The sequence below is a fragment of the Artemia franciscana genome, chromosome 17 (assembly GCF_032884065.1).
Source record: "Artemia franciscana chromosome 17, ASM3288406v1, whole genome shotgun sequence".
Taxonomy (NCBI): domain Eukaryota; kingdom Metazoa; phylum Arthropoda; class Branchiopoda; order Anostraca; family Artemiidae; genus Artemia; species Artemia franciscana.
Genome location: NC_088879.1, coordinates 11,710,914 through 11,726,647, shown reverse-complemented (window position 1 = coordinate 11,726,647; position 15,734 = coordinate 11,710,914). Strand labels below are relative to the sequence as shown.

Sequence of the window (15,734 nt, the reverse complement as noted above, 5' to 3'; positions counted from 1 at the left end):
ATATCGATATTTTAACTTTAGATATTTGATAATTGATACATCGATTTCGATATTTCATATTATTTTTTCCCTCAGATTAACTTAAGGATTTCAGATTAATTAAGGAGCCCATACAGTATGGTTCTCTGTTATGCCAAATCTGATGGTGTGAATTGTATTAAGATGAATCGACTTGAAGGGCATTCCTGCCCGTTTTCAAATATCATACAAAGTTTTCTGGCTCGTAGCTTTTGATAAGTATTTCTGGAGTCAGCATAAAAATCTAATTTATTTGATATATCTATTGTTTAAAAAATTCCATGTTTCATAGTTTTGGGTGTTATTTGGCCGAGTTGCTCCTTACTTACAGTATGTTACCACGAAATATTTGATTAGCTAAGCAGACTTGGAATCCACTCTCGGAAAAGACATTGGTCGTGGGTATGGACAATAATTTTATAACAACTTTGTAATAGTATTTCTGAGACTCATATTACAAGACTTCCACGACTTGAGTGGATCAGTTTCTCTCGGAGCTGAAGACTCCCTACTGAAAATATAGAGCCGTCACAGATGCAGCTGCTGACGAAGCCTGTCTTGTATTGAATGCTGGAACTTCATCATGCCATCCCCACAAACTGACCTCATTCTTAATTCTGCACTTGCATCTACTGATACAGACTCTAGTTAGTTCCAATTCATATATCTTGCTATTTAACTCTCAACTTGGAGGTGATCGCGAGGGGTGTTACACAGTTTCTAGAAACGTGGATTGGTGTATTTAGCAACCGTGAAGAGCGTGATATGAACAAGGCCTATAAGCCTAGAAGGTATTTTATCTAGCCAAGTGTATTGGAAGTTCTCATGAACATTTGAGAGCCCATCCTCACTAAACGTAGTTCGAGAACGTGCTATGCCATCTTATTGATATAGCTGTGCATGCTATGTATCTTCATATATGAGTCAGTATATTGAACAGATTATTCTTTTTCTCGACTATTTGCTAAATAATTTTCTATGTTGGATCTTTTCTGTGGATGTTTTTTAGTAGATACCAGAACAAGCCGAAATAATATCGTTTGCAGTATCGATGTTTACGTTTCGATACTCAATATTGATATTTGGTGTGATATATCAATATCGATGTTCAATATCGCCCAAGACTGTAGGACAAAACATTGGTTAATAAAAAAAATCCGAATATTTCGGATCCATGTCCGGAGCCTTTTTTTGCTGAGAAAAGCTCCCGGGCGTGGAGCCGAAATATTCTTTATTTTTTAAACTAGTGTTTTGTCGTTTTTTTATGGCACTTGGTATTAACCAAGTGACATATAGCAGTCGCCAATTCTGTCGGTCTGTCGGTCCCGGTTTTGCTACTTTGGGCACTTCCAGGTAAGCTAGGACGATGAAATTTGGCAAGCATATCAGGGACCGGACCAGATTAAATTAGAAATTGTCGTTTTCCCGATTTGACCATCTGGGGGGGAGTGGGGGCCCGGTTAATTCGCAAAAAATAGAAAAAATGAAGTATTTTTAACTTATCAGCGGGTGATTGGATCTTAATGAAATTTGATGTTTGGAATGATATTGTGTCTCAGAGCTCTTATTTTAAATCCCGACTTGGTCTGATGACATTGGGGGGGAGTTGGAGGGGGGAAACCTAAAATCTTGGAAAACACTTAGAGTAGAGGGATCGGGATGAAACTTGATGGAAAAAATAAGCGCAAGTCCCAGATACATGATTGACATAATCGGAACTGATTTGCTCTCTTTGGGGTAGTTGGGGGGGGGGAGTAAGTCTTAAAAATTAGAAAAATGAGGTATTTTCAACTTACGAACGGGTGATCGGATCTCAATGAAATTTGATGTTTAGAAGGATATCGTGTCTTAGAGCTCTTATTTTAAATCCGTGATGGAGGCGGGGAGTTGGGAGGGGGAAACCTAAAACTTGGAAAACACTTAGAGTGGAGGGATCGGGATGAAACATGGTGGGAAAAATAAACACAAGTCCTAGATAGATGATTGACATAAACGGAACGGATCCGCTCTCTTTTGGGTAGTTGGGGGGGGTATTTCTGAAAAAAATGAGGTATTTTTAACTTACGAACGGGTGATCGGATCTCAATGAAATTTGATATTTAGAAGGATATCGTGGCTCAGAGCTCTTATTTTAAACCCGACCGGATCTGGTGACATTGGGGGGGGAGTTGGGAGGGAGAAACCTAAAAATTGGAAAATAATGAAATTTGGAAAATATTGAATTTTTAAAAATTGGAAAATAATGAAATTTGGCAAGCATATCAGGGACAGTATATTTGAATTTAAAAAAGAGAGAATAGTTGTGGAGAAAAGTGGAAGTCATGGCCAATTGTAGAAAAAAGCCAAGACAGATTGTTGAATTAAGTGGGCAGCCCAGTCAAGGGTAAATTTTATCCCTTTGATTGGAGGGATCGGGATGAAACTTGGTGGAAAAAAAAACGAGTCCTAGATACATGATTGACATAACCATAACGGATCCGCTCTCTTTGGGGTAGTTGGGGGGGGGGTTAATTCTGAAAAATTAGAAAAAATGAGGTATTTTTAACTTATGAACGGGTGATTGGATCTCCATGAAATTTGATTTTTAGAAGGATATCGTGTCTCAAAGCTCTTATTTTAAATCCTGACCGGATCTGGTGACATTGGGGGAAGTTTGGGGTGGGGTGACCTAAAATGATGGGAAACGCTTAGATTGGAGGGATTGGGATGAAACTTGGTTGGAAAAATAAGCAGAAGTCTTGCATACGTAATTTACATAATTGGAACGGATCCGCTCAATTGCGGGGGGGGGGGTAATTCTGAAAAATAAGAAAAATGACGTATTTTTAACTTACGAAGGAGTGATCGGATCTTCATGAAACTTCATATTTAGAAGGACCTCGTAACTCCGATATCTTATTTTAAATCTCAACCGGATCATGCGTAATTGGGGGGGGGGGGCAGTTGGGGGGGGGACCGGAAATCTTAGAAAATACTTAAAGCGGTGAGATCAGGATGAAACTGGATGGGAAGAATAGAAACCTGTCTAAGATACGTGACTGACATAACTGGACCGAATCTGCTCTCTTTGGTGGAATTGGGGGGGGGGGTAATTTTGAAAATTGAGGTATTTGTAACTTACGAAAGGGTGACCAGATCTTAATGAAATTTGATATTTAGAATGATCTTGTGCTTTAAAGTTCTAATTTCAAATTCCGACCAGATCCTGTGACATTCGGGGGAGTTGGAGGGGGAACCGGAATTCTTGAAAACATGAAAATTGGAGTATTTATATCTTACGAATAGATGATCGGATCGTAATGAAATTTGATTTTTAGAAGGAATTCATGTCTCAGAGCTCTTATTTCAAATCCCGACCAGATCTTTTGACATTGTGGGGATTTGGAGGGGGAAATCTTGGAAAAACACTTGGAGTGTAGGAATTGGGAAAAAGCTTGGTAGATAGAATAAACAAATGTCCTTGATACGTGATTGACAGAATCGTACTGGATTCGCTCTCTTTGGGGGAGTTGGGGGGAGGGGTTCAGTGATTTGGCGAGTTCGGTGCTTCTGGACGTGCTAGGGCGATGAAAATTGGTAGGCGTGTCAGGGAGCTGCACAATTTGACTTGATAAAGTCGTTTTCCCAGATTCGACCATCTGGGGGGCAAAAGGGAGAGGAAAAATTAGAAAAAATTAGGTATTTATAACTTACGAGTGGGTGATCGGATCTTAATGAATTTTGATATTTAGAAGGACTTTGTGACTCAGAGCTCTTATTTTAAATCTTGACCGGCATTAAGCCTCTCATTTTCCTTTTTAAATCAATCTATTGATTCATAGAATTTTGTTAGAGCTCATACCATATGATCTCTTGGCTCTTAGCTCTTCTCGCCTCGTCACAAGTGCCATATGAGCTCTTAGCTCTTGTTTTCCATTGTTTTTTTAAATGAAACCCGTTTTTTATTAATTCCTCGTATAAGATCTAACAAAAAAGGATAATAAATGTATAAACAAAGGAAAATTACTCTCCTCCCCCTTCAGTTTGCTCTGCGTACCTTAAACATCCTCACAACAAGGGGAAAGTAGAGAAAGTTAAAGGTATAAGCCATTCCACATTTCTTTGCATATCTACCCATTAAGCGCTTTTCTCTAATGGCTAGCGGTTAAGAAAGGTTTGCTAAAGTGATATCTCCTTAGTCAATCCTGAAATTGATTTTATTCATTTTTGGGTGAATCTAGGGCATACATTTTATTTTCATTGTTATTGCATACTGAAGACAATTTGCAGCTCTACATTAAGCGTTTTTTTTTCAAATAATTAACCTGATACGGTACCTCAAAGGATTTTCTCATCTCGTCCATTATAAACTTTTTCAGCTTGTGTTGCCAAACTATTTACAATTGATTTTGTATTCTTACCATAACTTCTAGAGCTTGGATAAGAGGTATAAGTGAAGGAGAGAAGAGTAAAAACTGGCCCCACTTTCCCGGAATTCTTAGTAAAATCATCTATTTTCTCCCGTTTTGCGCCAGAGGTAGTTTTCAGATTTAATGTAATTCATATCACCAGAAAGTGTGAATTTAGTTTTTTTCCTATTAAATAGAGCTGAATTTTCTCTTAGATTTCAGGAAAGGTCGGCCCCTAAAGACATTCTAGCATACCTTCTAGGAAAATACTAAAGATCAGCGTAAATGAATTACTATTTGAAGAATTTTGGAAGTTCGCTGTAGTGTAACCCTCTTTGCTTGACAATTTTGTCAGTGAAAGGGACATTAAAACTTTTCTGTCTTTTCAGTCAAGTTTTACAGTTAACCCACAAATTCTCAACAGCTCTTGGTGATGGCTAGTCCCCTGTGAATATTTGTTAATGGGCCCTTTGTCTTTGTGGCGATCAGCCGACGCCAAGGCTCGCAAGATGACCATTAAAATGCCGCAACCGTTTTAAAAACGTCTATTAAATTTAATTCTTCTAGTCACCTCCTAATTAGCAACTCATAAAAAATATGTTCTATGCTGAGTCTGCAGCCTTGCGTTAAGCATTTGTCTCTAACGGTCACTGCTTAAGAAAGGTCTGCTAAAATAAATTCCCCTAGTCGCCTCCGAGGATGATTTGTTCATCCTTGGAGTGAATCTAGGAGATATATTTCCATATTTCAGGTAATATAAAGTATATTTTTTCTTAGTTGCAATGTTTGGAATGGATAGTCGTTTTGAGATCTCGGCCACAGTGAACTCCTGATCATCCAAGTAATGGGTGTTGATGTGGGCGATTAATAGCCCAAAATAACTGCCAACAGTATGTTTTCAGAATCACCAAATATCCGCTATGCCAATGTCTTTATATCTAAACACCTAAATAAATTATAATTAGCAAATCATAAAAAATATGTTCTATTGAGTTTGCAGCCTTGCGTTAAGCATTTATCTTTGGTGATCACTGCTTAAAAAAGGGGTGCTAAAACAAACTCCCCTAGTCGCCTCTGAGGATGATTTGTTCATCCTTGGAGTGAATCTAGGGGATATATTTTCACGATTTGTTTATACTTCTTATATTATATACATGATTTGTATATATTATGCATATATATATATATATATATATATATATATATATATATATATATATATATATATATATATATATATATATATATATATATATATATATATATATATATATATATATATATATATATATATGTATGTATGTATAATTTTTATACTTTATAGATGATATATCTTTGTATTTTAGTCTTTTTATTCTTCGAGTCATTTAGAATCATTTTCTCTTTGAGTATTCAATTTTAGGTAACTCTGGATAATCCAGGCCATGCAGGGGAATATAGGCAATATATAGCCCTAATTAAATATCATAATTATTAATGTTAAAAGGACATAATACAAATGTCCAGATCTAAATATTTAAATAAATACTAATTAGTAAATGAGAAGAAATCTCTTTTTGTACCTAGTTCATAGCCTTAGGCTGTTTAATAATTCATTTTGAGTCTATAGTCTTTGAAATGTCTGATTACAGTTGACCCCCGATCATCCATGTATGAATAAATCCCCTTTAATAAACCATAAGAAATCTCTTTACTTTGTAGCCTTGCGTTAAGCGTGTATTTTGAATGATCAACGCTTAAGAAAAATCTGCCAAAGTGAGTTCTCCTATTGGCTTTGCGTAAGCATAGTATCAAATTTTCCGTAAAACAAGTTTTGTGCAAGATTCGAATATTGGAAACTACAGCAATGCCAGCGGTCAAGTATAGTTCTGAAGCGTGGGCGCTCCGAAAAAAAGGAGGATTTGTTAGAAGTTTTCCTGAGAAAATTGCCTACGGATTATTTTGGGTACCCGGCCCGATTGACCGTATCTCAAATCGTAAGCTGTGCGAAAACATGGTCCATTCCCGCTTTCTAGTGCTGTAATGAAAGAAAGGTTAAGATGACCAGGGCATTTTTTGCGGATGAAAGATGAAAGATTGTCCTTGTCAGTCAACCGTCTAGGGACAAACAAATAAAAAGGTGGTCCCAGAAAGGGGGTAGAAGGCCGTCGTAACGAAAAATTTAAAGGCAATGGGAACTTCTTGGAAGGGTGTAAAGAACGAGGCTTTGAGTAGATTAGGATGAAGGAGGGCCTTGTGTAGCTCTGCTGGCCTTAGACGACTTGGTACTGCAGTGAGTTGTTATTAGTAGTAGTAGTTAGATCCCGATAACCTGGATAATGGGGGACAGCTGGATTACAGATAATCTTTATGGGCTCATCTACTTAAAATCCAAGGCCAAATTACCTTCTTTTCTTAGCATTTTGAACAATACCGATATGAAAGGGAGAACAAAGTGAACGTAAGATAGTAGCTATTTAAAAAATTCTTAAAGCTTAATAAAGCCAAATCAGCTTATGTAAAGTAAATACAAAAACGCAGCAACAAATAATAAAAACAAACGTTACAAGATATTTTATACATAAAACAGTCGTTGCATAAATTTAAAGAATTTATTATGTTATATAATGCACAAATAAAGCACTCAAAATAGCAGATTAAAATAGCAAATAAATATAGCAATATATAGTAATAAAATAAATAATTTTATTGCTATATATATATATAGCAATAAAAAATAGCAAATAAAGCAAATTAGCAGATTTATCCTATAAAGTGTGCAATGAATGTTAAAGGTGGGGAGATGAGGATGAGATTCACTTATTTATCATCGATTATGTCGGAAGAAAGACGTTTTTCTTTAGCTTTCTATGAAAAACTTTTGGGGGTAAAAATGGGGATTTTCCTTCAGATATCGATGATACCTATGATGGAAAAAATGGTTTCTACGATCATTGGTAGTCTGCACATTTGATTCATCTGTAATAAACTTCCTTGTATTTGATGCCAAGTATTTTCAGATTCATTTCCTTTTTTGTTAGCTGATATGAATACGTCTTCAAGGACAGTTTAACTTCAGGCTGAATCTTGCTGATCAGTGTGACGTACCCAATATATCAAAATCAATCCTAATATCGACATGCTCGTTATCTTTTTGTAGGTAGTCGAGAACGTAATGATTGATACGTTTGTAGTAAAGGGCCCTGTGTCTGCCATCCTATGTGGGATGATGAGTATTTTAGTATTGTTTATTTAGCATTATCAGCTTCTTATATAAACGTGTCATCAAGTACAGAACTACTCCAGGCTGATATTTTTTGTTCACGCAGGCTTCCCAAATATTCGAAATTAAAATCTTATTGAGTAGTACAAAATATTACAACAGTTTAAAATGTTATGTTTGACGCAATTGTAGTTTAACAGTTCATTTGCAAGACGTATTCAATATTCACTCTATGGTGAAAAACGTTATTCCACATTAAATAGGGTTCAAGACATACTCTTAGACCTGTACTCTTTACATATCATGCCAAAACAGTCACACTAAAGCTTTTTGAAAGCTGGAAGGATCTTACCTTAAATTAAGTCCATGACTAAAAAATACTGAAGTGTACTGGCGCCACTTCAGTTTTGCAATGCTATGCTTAAAGTCAACGCATATTCCATGTAGAACAAAGCAAACAGGTTTTATGTTAGATTCACAATATAAGGCAACCAACTATGATGCATCATTTAACGACCTCTGCAGATAGCCTACAATTTTTATTCTTCAAGATTCACTATTTGCTATCTTGTTCGATACAACTTAGTAACTTCAAACTACTATCGCTTAAAACTTGTTTTCTTGAAGTGAAAGTGTTGATTTTGATTGGTCAACCGGTGTCCAGTATCCAAGGGATCCTTTTTTGTCACTGTTGCTATTTGCTGCACTATTGTTATTTGGTCTTATAAAATAATTTTTTTCTTTTCAGTTAAAAAAAATGGAAATTTTTTGAAAAAATATTTTATGTTATATATAGTTAGCGCTTTTTTTTCTTTTTTCTTTGTGTGTAGGTCAATTCTGACCTAAGTGACGTTCTCAGTTTGTCGCAACCAAATCCGACTATATGAAACCGATGAATCTGTGATTATCTGCCAGTACTGTATGGAAACTGCGGTATTATTTTGTTTTTAGGCTTTATATGGAATGATGGCCTGCTCTTCAACTCATTTCTTACTTTAATCAGCTGCTATCAAGTTGACAGTGCAGCTCCATTCTGTTTGATTTTGACTAGTATGAGGTTCAAACCTGCCAAAAGTAAATTCAGCTGTGCTATAATGGGTAATCTACCACAATCAGCCCGGAATGTACAGTTAGATACAGACATTATTTTATGTCAAGATTTAAAATTGAATAGTGGTCTATTTTACAAATGATCGTCTGTCGTATCCAGCTTTTATGAAGTTGGCAGTACAGCTCCATGCTGGTTGATTTTAACCAGTGTGACCTTCCAATCTTTCAAAAGCAAATCCAACTGTATTATGCTGCGTAAATACATTTAGTAGCCCAGAACGTGCAGTTACAAGCAGCATTATTTTATGACAAGACGTAAAATTGAATAGTGGTCTATTTTACAAATGATCGCCTGTCGTATCCAGCTTCTATGAAGTTGGCAGTACAGCTCCATGCTGTTCGATTCTGACCAGTGTGACGTTCCAATCTGTCAAAAGCAAATCCAACTGTATTATGCTGAGTAAATACATTTTGTAGCTCACAACGTACAGTTAGAAACAGCAATATTTTATGTCAAGACGTAAAATTGAATAGTGGTCTATTTTACAAATGATCGTCTGTCGTATCCAGCTTCTATGAAGTTGACAGTACAGCTCCATGCTGTTCGATTCTGACCAGTGTGACGTTCCAATCTGTCAAAAGCAAATCCAACTGTATTATGCTGAGTAAATACATTTTGTAGCTCACAACGTACAGTTAGAAACAGCAATATTTTATGTCAAGACGTAAAATTGAATAGTGGTCTATTTTACAAATGATCGTCTGTCGTATCCAGCTTCTATGAAGTTGACAGTACAGCTCCATGCTGTTCGATTCTGACCAGTGTGACGTTCCAATCTGTCAAAAGCAAATCCAACTGTATTATGCTGAGTAAATACATTTTGTAGCTCACAACGTACAGTTAGAAACAGTAATATTTTATGTCAAGACGTAAAATTGAATAGTGGTCTATTTTACAAATGATCGTCTGCCGTATCCAGCTTTTATGAAGTTGACAGTACAGCTCCATGCTGGTTGATTCTAACCAGTGTGACGTTCCAATCTGTCAAAAGTAAATCGAACTGTATTATCCTGGGTAAATACATTTAGTAGCCCAGAACGTAATTTTAGAAACAGCATTATTTTATGTCAAGACTTAAAATTGAATAGTGGTCTATTTTACAAATGATGGTCTGCCATATCCAGCTTCTATGAAGTTGACAGTACAGCTCCATACTGGTTGATTCTAACCAGTGTGACGTTCCAATCTGTCAAAAGCAAATCCAACTGTATTATGCTGGGTAAATACATTTAGTAGCACAGAACGTGCAGTAAGAAGCAGCATTATTTTATGTCAGGACTTCAAATTGAATAGTGGTCTATTTTACAAATGATGGTCTGCCATATCCAGCTTCTATGAAGTTGACAGTACAGCTCCATGCTGGTTGATTCTAACCAGTGTGACGTTCCAATCTGTCAAAAGCAAATCCAACTGTATTATGCTGGGTAAATACATTTAGTAGCCCAGAACGTACAGTTAGAAACAGCATTATTTTATGTCAAGACGTAAAATTGAATAGTGGTCTATTTTACAAATGATCGTCTGTCGTATCCAGCTTCTATGAAGTTGACAGTACAGCTCCGTGCTGTTCGATTCTGACCAGTGTGACGTTCCAATCTGTCGAAAGCAAATCCAACTGTATTATGCTGAGTAAATACATTTTGTAGCTCACAAAATACAGTTAGAAACAGCAATATTTTAGGTCAAGACGTAAAATTGAATAGTGGTCTATTTTACAAATGATCGTCTGTCGTATCCAGCTTTTATGAAGTTGACAGTACAGCTCCATGCTGGTTGATTCTAACCAGTGTGACGTTCCAATCTGTCAAAAGCAAATCCAACTGTATTATGCTGGGTAAATACATTTAGTAGCCCAGAACGTAAGGTTAGAAGCAGCATTATTTTATGTCAAGACTTCAAATTGAATAGTGGTCTATTTTACAAATGATGGTCTGCCATATCCAGCTTCTATGAAGTTGACAGTACAGCTCTATGCTGTTCGATTCTGACTAGTGTGACGTTCCAGTCTGTCGAAAGCAAATCCAACTGTATTATCCTGGGTAAATACATTTTATAGCCCACTACGTACAGTTAGAAACACCAATATTTTATGATAAGACTTAAAATTGAATAGATGTCTATTTTACAAATGATCGTCTGTCGTATCCAACTTTTATGAAGTTGACAGTACAGCTCCATGCTGGTTGATTCTAACCAGTGTGACGTTCCAATCTGTCAAAAGCAAATCCAACTGTATTATGCTGGGTAAATACACTTAGTAGCCCAGAACGTACAGTCGGAAACAGCATAATTTCATGTCGAGACTTCAAATTGAATAGTGGTCTATTTTACAAATGATGGTCTGCCATATCCAGCTTCTATGAAGTTGAAAGTACAGCTCCATGCTGTAGCCCAGAACGTACAGTTAGAAACAGCAAGTTGACAGTACAGCTCCATGCTGGTCGATTCTGACAGGTGTGGCGTTCCAATCTATCATAAGCAAAATCCAACTGTATTATGCTAAGTAGATACATTTAGTAGATTAGAACGTACTTTTAGATACAGCATTATTTTATGTCAAGACTTTAAAAATGGAATGGTGGTATATTTTACAAATGATCATCTGTCATATCCAGCTTCTATGAAGTTGACAGTACAGCTTTCTGCTGGTCGATTTAGACCAGTTTGACGTTCCAATCTGTCAAAAGCAAATCCAACTGAATTATGCTGGGTAAATGAATTTAGTAGTCCAGGACGAACAGTTAGAAACCACATCAACAACATTACAATTTGAACAGCATTAAAAATTGAGCGGTGATATACCTTACAAATGATGGTCTCTTATACGCTCTCCGCCATGAAGTGACATGCTGGTCCATGTTGACCTCTGTGACCTCAAGCAAACCAACCATGTCAAACAGACTGATCTACTATTATCTGCATAGAACTTATGGTATTATTTTGTTCTCGAACATAAAGTGGAGTTGTGTTTGTCTCTTCATCTCATTTTTATCTTATTAAGCTGCTATGATGTTGACATTACAGCTCCATGCTGATCGATTTCAATAGTTACGTCAAAAGAACTGCATTTTAATGCTGATTTTAAATGTATGTTTCATCAAGTTTAGTCTTACCCATCAAAAGTTACATGCCTGAGAAAATTTGCCTTATTTTAGAAAATAGGGGAAAACACGCCCTAAAGGTCATACAGTCTTAACAAAAATCTCACCATCAGATTTGCCAGAAGACAGATCACGGATGCGTGTTTATTTGTTTTTTTTTCTTGGGGTGATCATATCGACTCAGAGGTCCTAGAATGTCGCGAGAGGGCTCATTATAACGGAAATTAAAAGTTTTCCATTTTCCCCCAGTCACCGGATCAAAATTCTGAGATAAGCATTTTATTCACCATAGTCGAAAAACCTAATAGCTATGTCTATGAGGACGACCTACTCCTCCACAGTCCCCGTGTGAGGGGCTGAAAGTTACAAACTGACTAGTGTTTGCATACAGTAAGGGACTTTTTCGCGTTGAGGTGGGAGGGGGATTTGTGGGAGGATCTTTTCATTGAGGAGTCTTTCATGAGGGAAAAGAATTTTCATGAAGGAGATGCAGGATTTTATAGCACTATTTAAAAAAAAATTATGAGAAAATAAATATGAAAAAGTTTTCCCCCCTGAAAGTAAGAACCAGCATTAAAACTTAAAACGAACAGAAATTACTCCATATATGAAAGGGGCTTTTCCTCCTCAACGCCCCGCTCCTTACGCTAAAATTTCTTACTGTTTTAAAAAGTATAGTTAGGAGATATGTCAAACTTTAGCGTAAAGAGCGGTGCGTTGAGGAGGAAAAGCTTCTTTCATATAGGGAGTAATTCTGTTAGTTTTAAGTTTTAATGTCGCTTCTTAGGGTACTTTCAGATAAAAAGCTTGTTTTTATTTATTTAATAGTAGACAAGAACGTACTGTTGGAAACAGCACTATTTTGTAATAGACTTTAAAGTTGAATGGTGTTCTAATTTACAAACGGTTACGTGTAATATCCAGGTGCTATTAAGTTGACAGTACAGCTCCATGCTGTCTATTCTGGTCAGTGTTACGTTCCGATCGGCCAAACGCAAATCATTGCATCATATTAACTCACTTGACTTAGCAACTGAGAACGTACAGCTGGAAATAGCTTATTTTATATTAAGACTTTCACAGTTAATGGTGATCATTTTTGTTACAACTGATCGTTTATCTTGTCAGCTCCTTGTTGATGACAGTGGAGCTGCTTGTTGGTAAATTGTGGCTGCTGTGACGATCCCTTTCTGTCAAGAGCAAGTCTTAGCTATATTAGACTGGTTAATGTTTCGATAGCAGCCCGATATACCATGAATTTTACAGTACAACTGGAAGCTTGTCGATTCCGGCTGATTGGTTGTTATCAATCTGTCAAAAGCTAATTTGTCTTTGCCCTTCTGATTATTTTACTGTAATTAGTCGGACTGTAAAAGTTACAAGCTGTAGAATAATGTTATTGCATACTATAGAGCCGTGATTCCCAATGTGGAGAAGAGCCACCACTAATATGTTTAGAGATATTTTGGTGGATCATGGGCTGGACGTGCGCCCTTCGGTTGGCTACTCTAGAGCCTTATTTTTGAAAAAAAAATCATTTTAATGACGTCGCATTCATACGGATTTAAAGAGCTAAACGGTACATGATAGTAGCACAATGGCGTCATGCATCGTATGAAATGTGTTATATTCAGAGAATATTTTTCATTAGTATAAAACATGGCTAGAGGATGACTTGAAAAAAGATGAAAAGCTAAAGGCATTTCCAGCTTCCTTCAGGCAGATATTCATAAGATTTTTAGTTGCAAAATTTAAATATCACGAAGGGGACATCAGAATTTAAAAAAATACTGTCACCCAACTGTATTATACTGGAAAATATATCCTTCGAACAGTTCGTGGTAACGAACGGTAGTAAGGAGCGAACCGGCTCAATAGGAACCAAAACTTTATAAAATTTGGTGGCCATGCCCCAAAATCGGTTGGGAACCTCTGCTCTAGAGGTACATATAATGTTAAAAATACTTATATACAAATAATATTACATTGATCTTGGATCTTCTAAGGAAAGATTGGATCGAATTCTGGATCCTATTAATAGTATGTTAAAAATAATCCTTCAAATGAGTTTATTTGAGAAGCCAAGGTCTTCGTTCAAGATCTTGATAATCAAATTTAATAAAGTTTATAATAAAGTAAGAAAAAATGCACTCTTGGGGTGTGCGTGAAAACAGAATAAAAGCGCGTTTTTAAGGCCAGTATTTTAGCGTTTTACCACGATTTATTCTTTTGACTCGTCTTGGTGAGTGGATATCTCCCCCCTCTGTTTTCCCGGCATGTTTAATTGTAGGAATATTCACGCTGTATCTCCATTTTACTCATCTGGAATGAGGTTGAATGTATGATAGAGCATCCCACCAGTTATTGGCTACCTGCGAGTGTATGTTTGGCAAGATAATTGTTAGTAAGAATTAGTATTTTGTTGTGAGAACATTAACTTCAATGAGTTTCGTCTTGTTCTTCTTTTAATTTAAAAAAAAGGTATATGATGGAGCTTTCTTTATTTTAGATTATCCGAGTTGAAGTTGTTGAAGATGATAAAACTCGTCGACCCCATGTGAAGCAGATGCATGAAGTGGGTCTCAGATTCCCAATGCCACATCGTGTTAACACATTGAGATTGAAGAAATTGTCTTACACTAAACCCAAAACATTCTTTGGTTAATTTTGTATGACTACTCAGTCGAAATATATTGTTTTGGCTGTAGTTTGTGTATACCAGTTTTATGTAGTTCAAACTGTAGTTAGGTAACTATTGTCGAATTCAAAGTCTTAGTGTAGTCGAATTTGATCCAAGTTGAAAGAAAAATATGATGGTAAACAGTTGTGTAATATTGATTTCTCACTAATTTCTACTAAACAATAAAAATATGCTGTAAAAAATGTGTTATCACTCTGAATTGAGGGTATGATCTGCTACATATAAGGCATGAAACGTAGCCATCGATTCATGATAGCACGTCCCTTCAGACGTTGTATTATGGTCAAGCTCAAACCCACACTGACATGCTTCGTAGAGTAAATTTTTTCTCAAAATTATCTTCTTTTAGTAAGTTTAGCTTGTGTTGATTTGTTTTGATGGGTTGGAACTAGTATTTTTGGGATATGTTATTCTAACCATGGCTGGATTCACGGAACTGAATTAAAGTTCAGGTCCTCAGAGCCCATTGCTTCAGTACCCCATCCTTAATATGCATCGTGGAAGCTGTCCTACTTGACCATCTGCAACTATGTCCTCCAGCTTAAAATCCAAATTATAAAATGTCTCTAACCAGTATCTTATCCCGGGTGGACATCCTTCTATTAGATAGGTTCTTGTCTCCAGGGCTGTATTGGGGATCAGGTCTTCCCCATTCGAGAAATTCCATTCCCAATTCATGCAATGGCCTCAGTAACGACCCATTTCAGACCTTCTAATTCGAGTAAGAATTTTTTGGATTAGTTTCAGAATTACTTCCTTAGGCATATATGTTGTGCCAGAGTTTTTGCTGAGGCAAAAGCTATTTCTGACGAAATGAGAAAGACTTTCCCTTTCTTTTTTCGTATTTTGCTATCTTTGTGTTCAATATACATCTTTTTCTAGATTCGCTGAAATCCTCCCTCTCGAAATAAATTCCTATATGTTTTTTTTATTTGCATAGCATTCTAATGCCTAGAAATAACCTAATTAAGTATCGTATGCAAAATTTTTCGCCAAGAAAGGAATCGGTGTGGTGGCCATTAAGTAGAATTTCCTCTCTGTCAAAAGATGCCACCTGTAGCTCCTTGGCAACACTTTCCGTCTTCCAGCTAATATGATGTTTACTTCCTTATTTGGGAACCTGGTCCCTCCTGAAACAAGAAACCAGAAGATGAAAAACCTAGCGAAAAGATCTGGGAGGTTTTCTGGAGACATGGTCGGAGTTAGGACAAAG

General features: G+C 36.5%; 1 protein-coding gene and 1 non-coding gene across 2 annotated transcripts in view; both read left to right on the top strand.

The window, feature by feature from the left end:
• The window catches only part of LOC136037852 (large ribosomal subunit protein eL20-like), a 49,133-nt gene extending 34,606 nt beyond the window's left edge, over window positions 1-14,527 (top strand). Inside the window, exon 4 of the mRNA XM_065720698.1 lies at window positions 14,330-14,527. Coding sequence (XP_065576770.1) covers window positions 14,330-14,485 — 156 coding nt within the window. The 3' untranslated portion in view covers window positions 14,486-14,527. The remainder of the gene's footprint in view (window positions 1-14,329) is intronic.
• Window positions 5,401-5,527, top strand: LOC136038330 (small nucleolar RNA SNORA68). Its single transcript, XR_010620198.1, has one exon. It is a non-coding gene; the product is annotated as a small nucleolar RNA SNORA68 (small nucleolar RNA).
• Window positions 14,528-15,734: the final 1,207 nt, after the last annotated feature.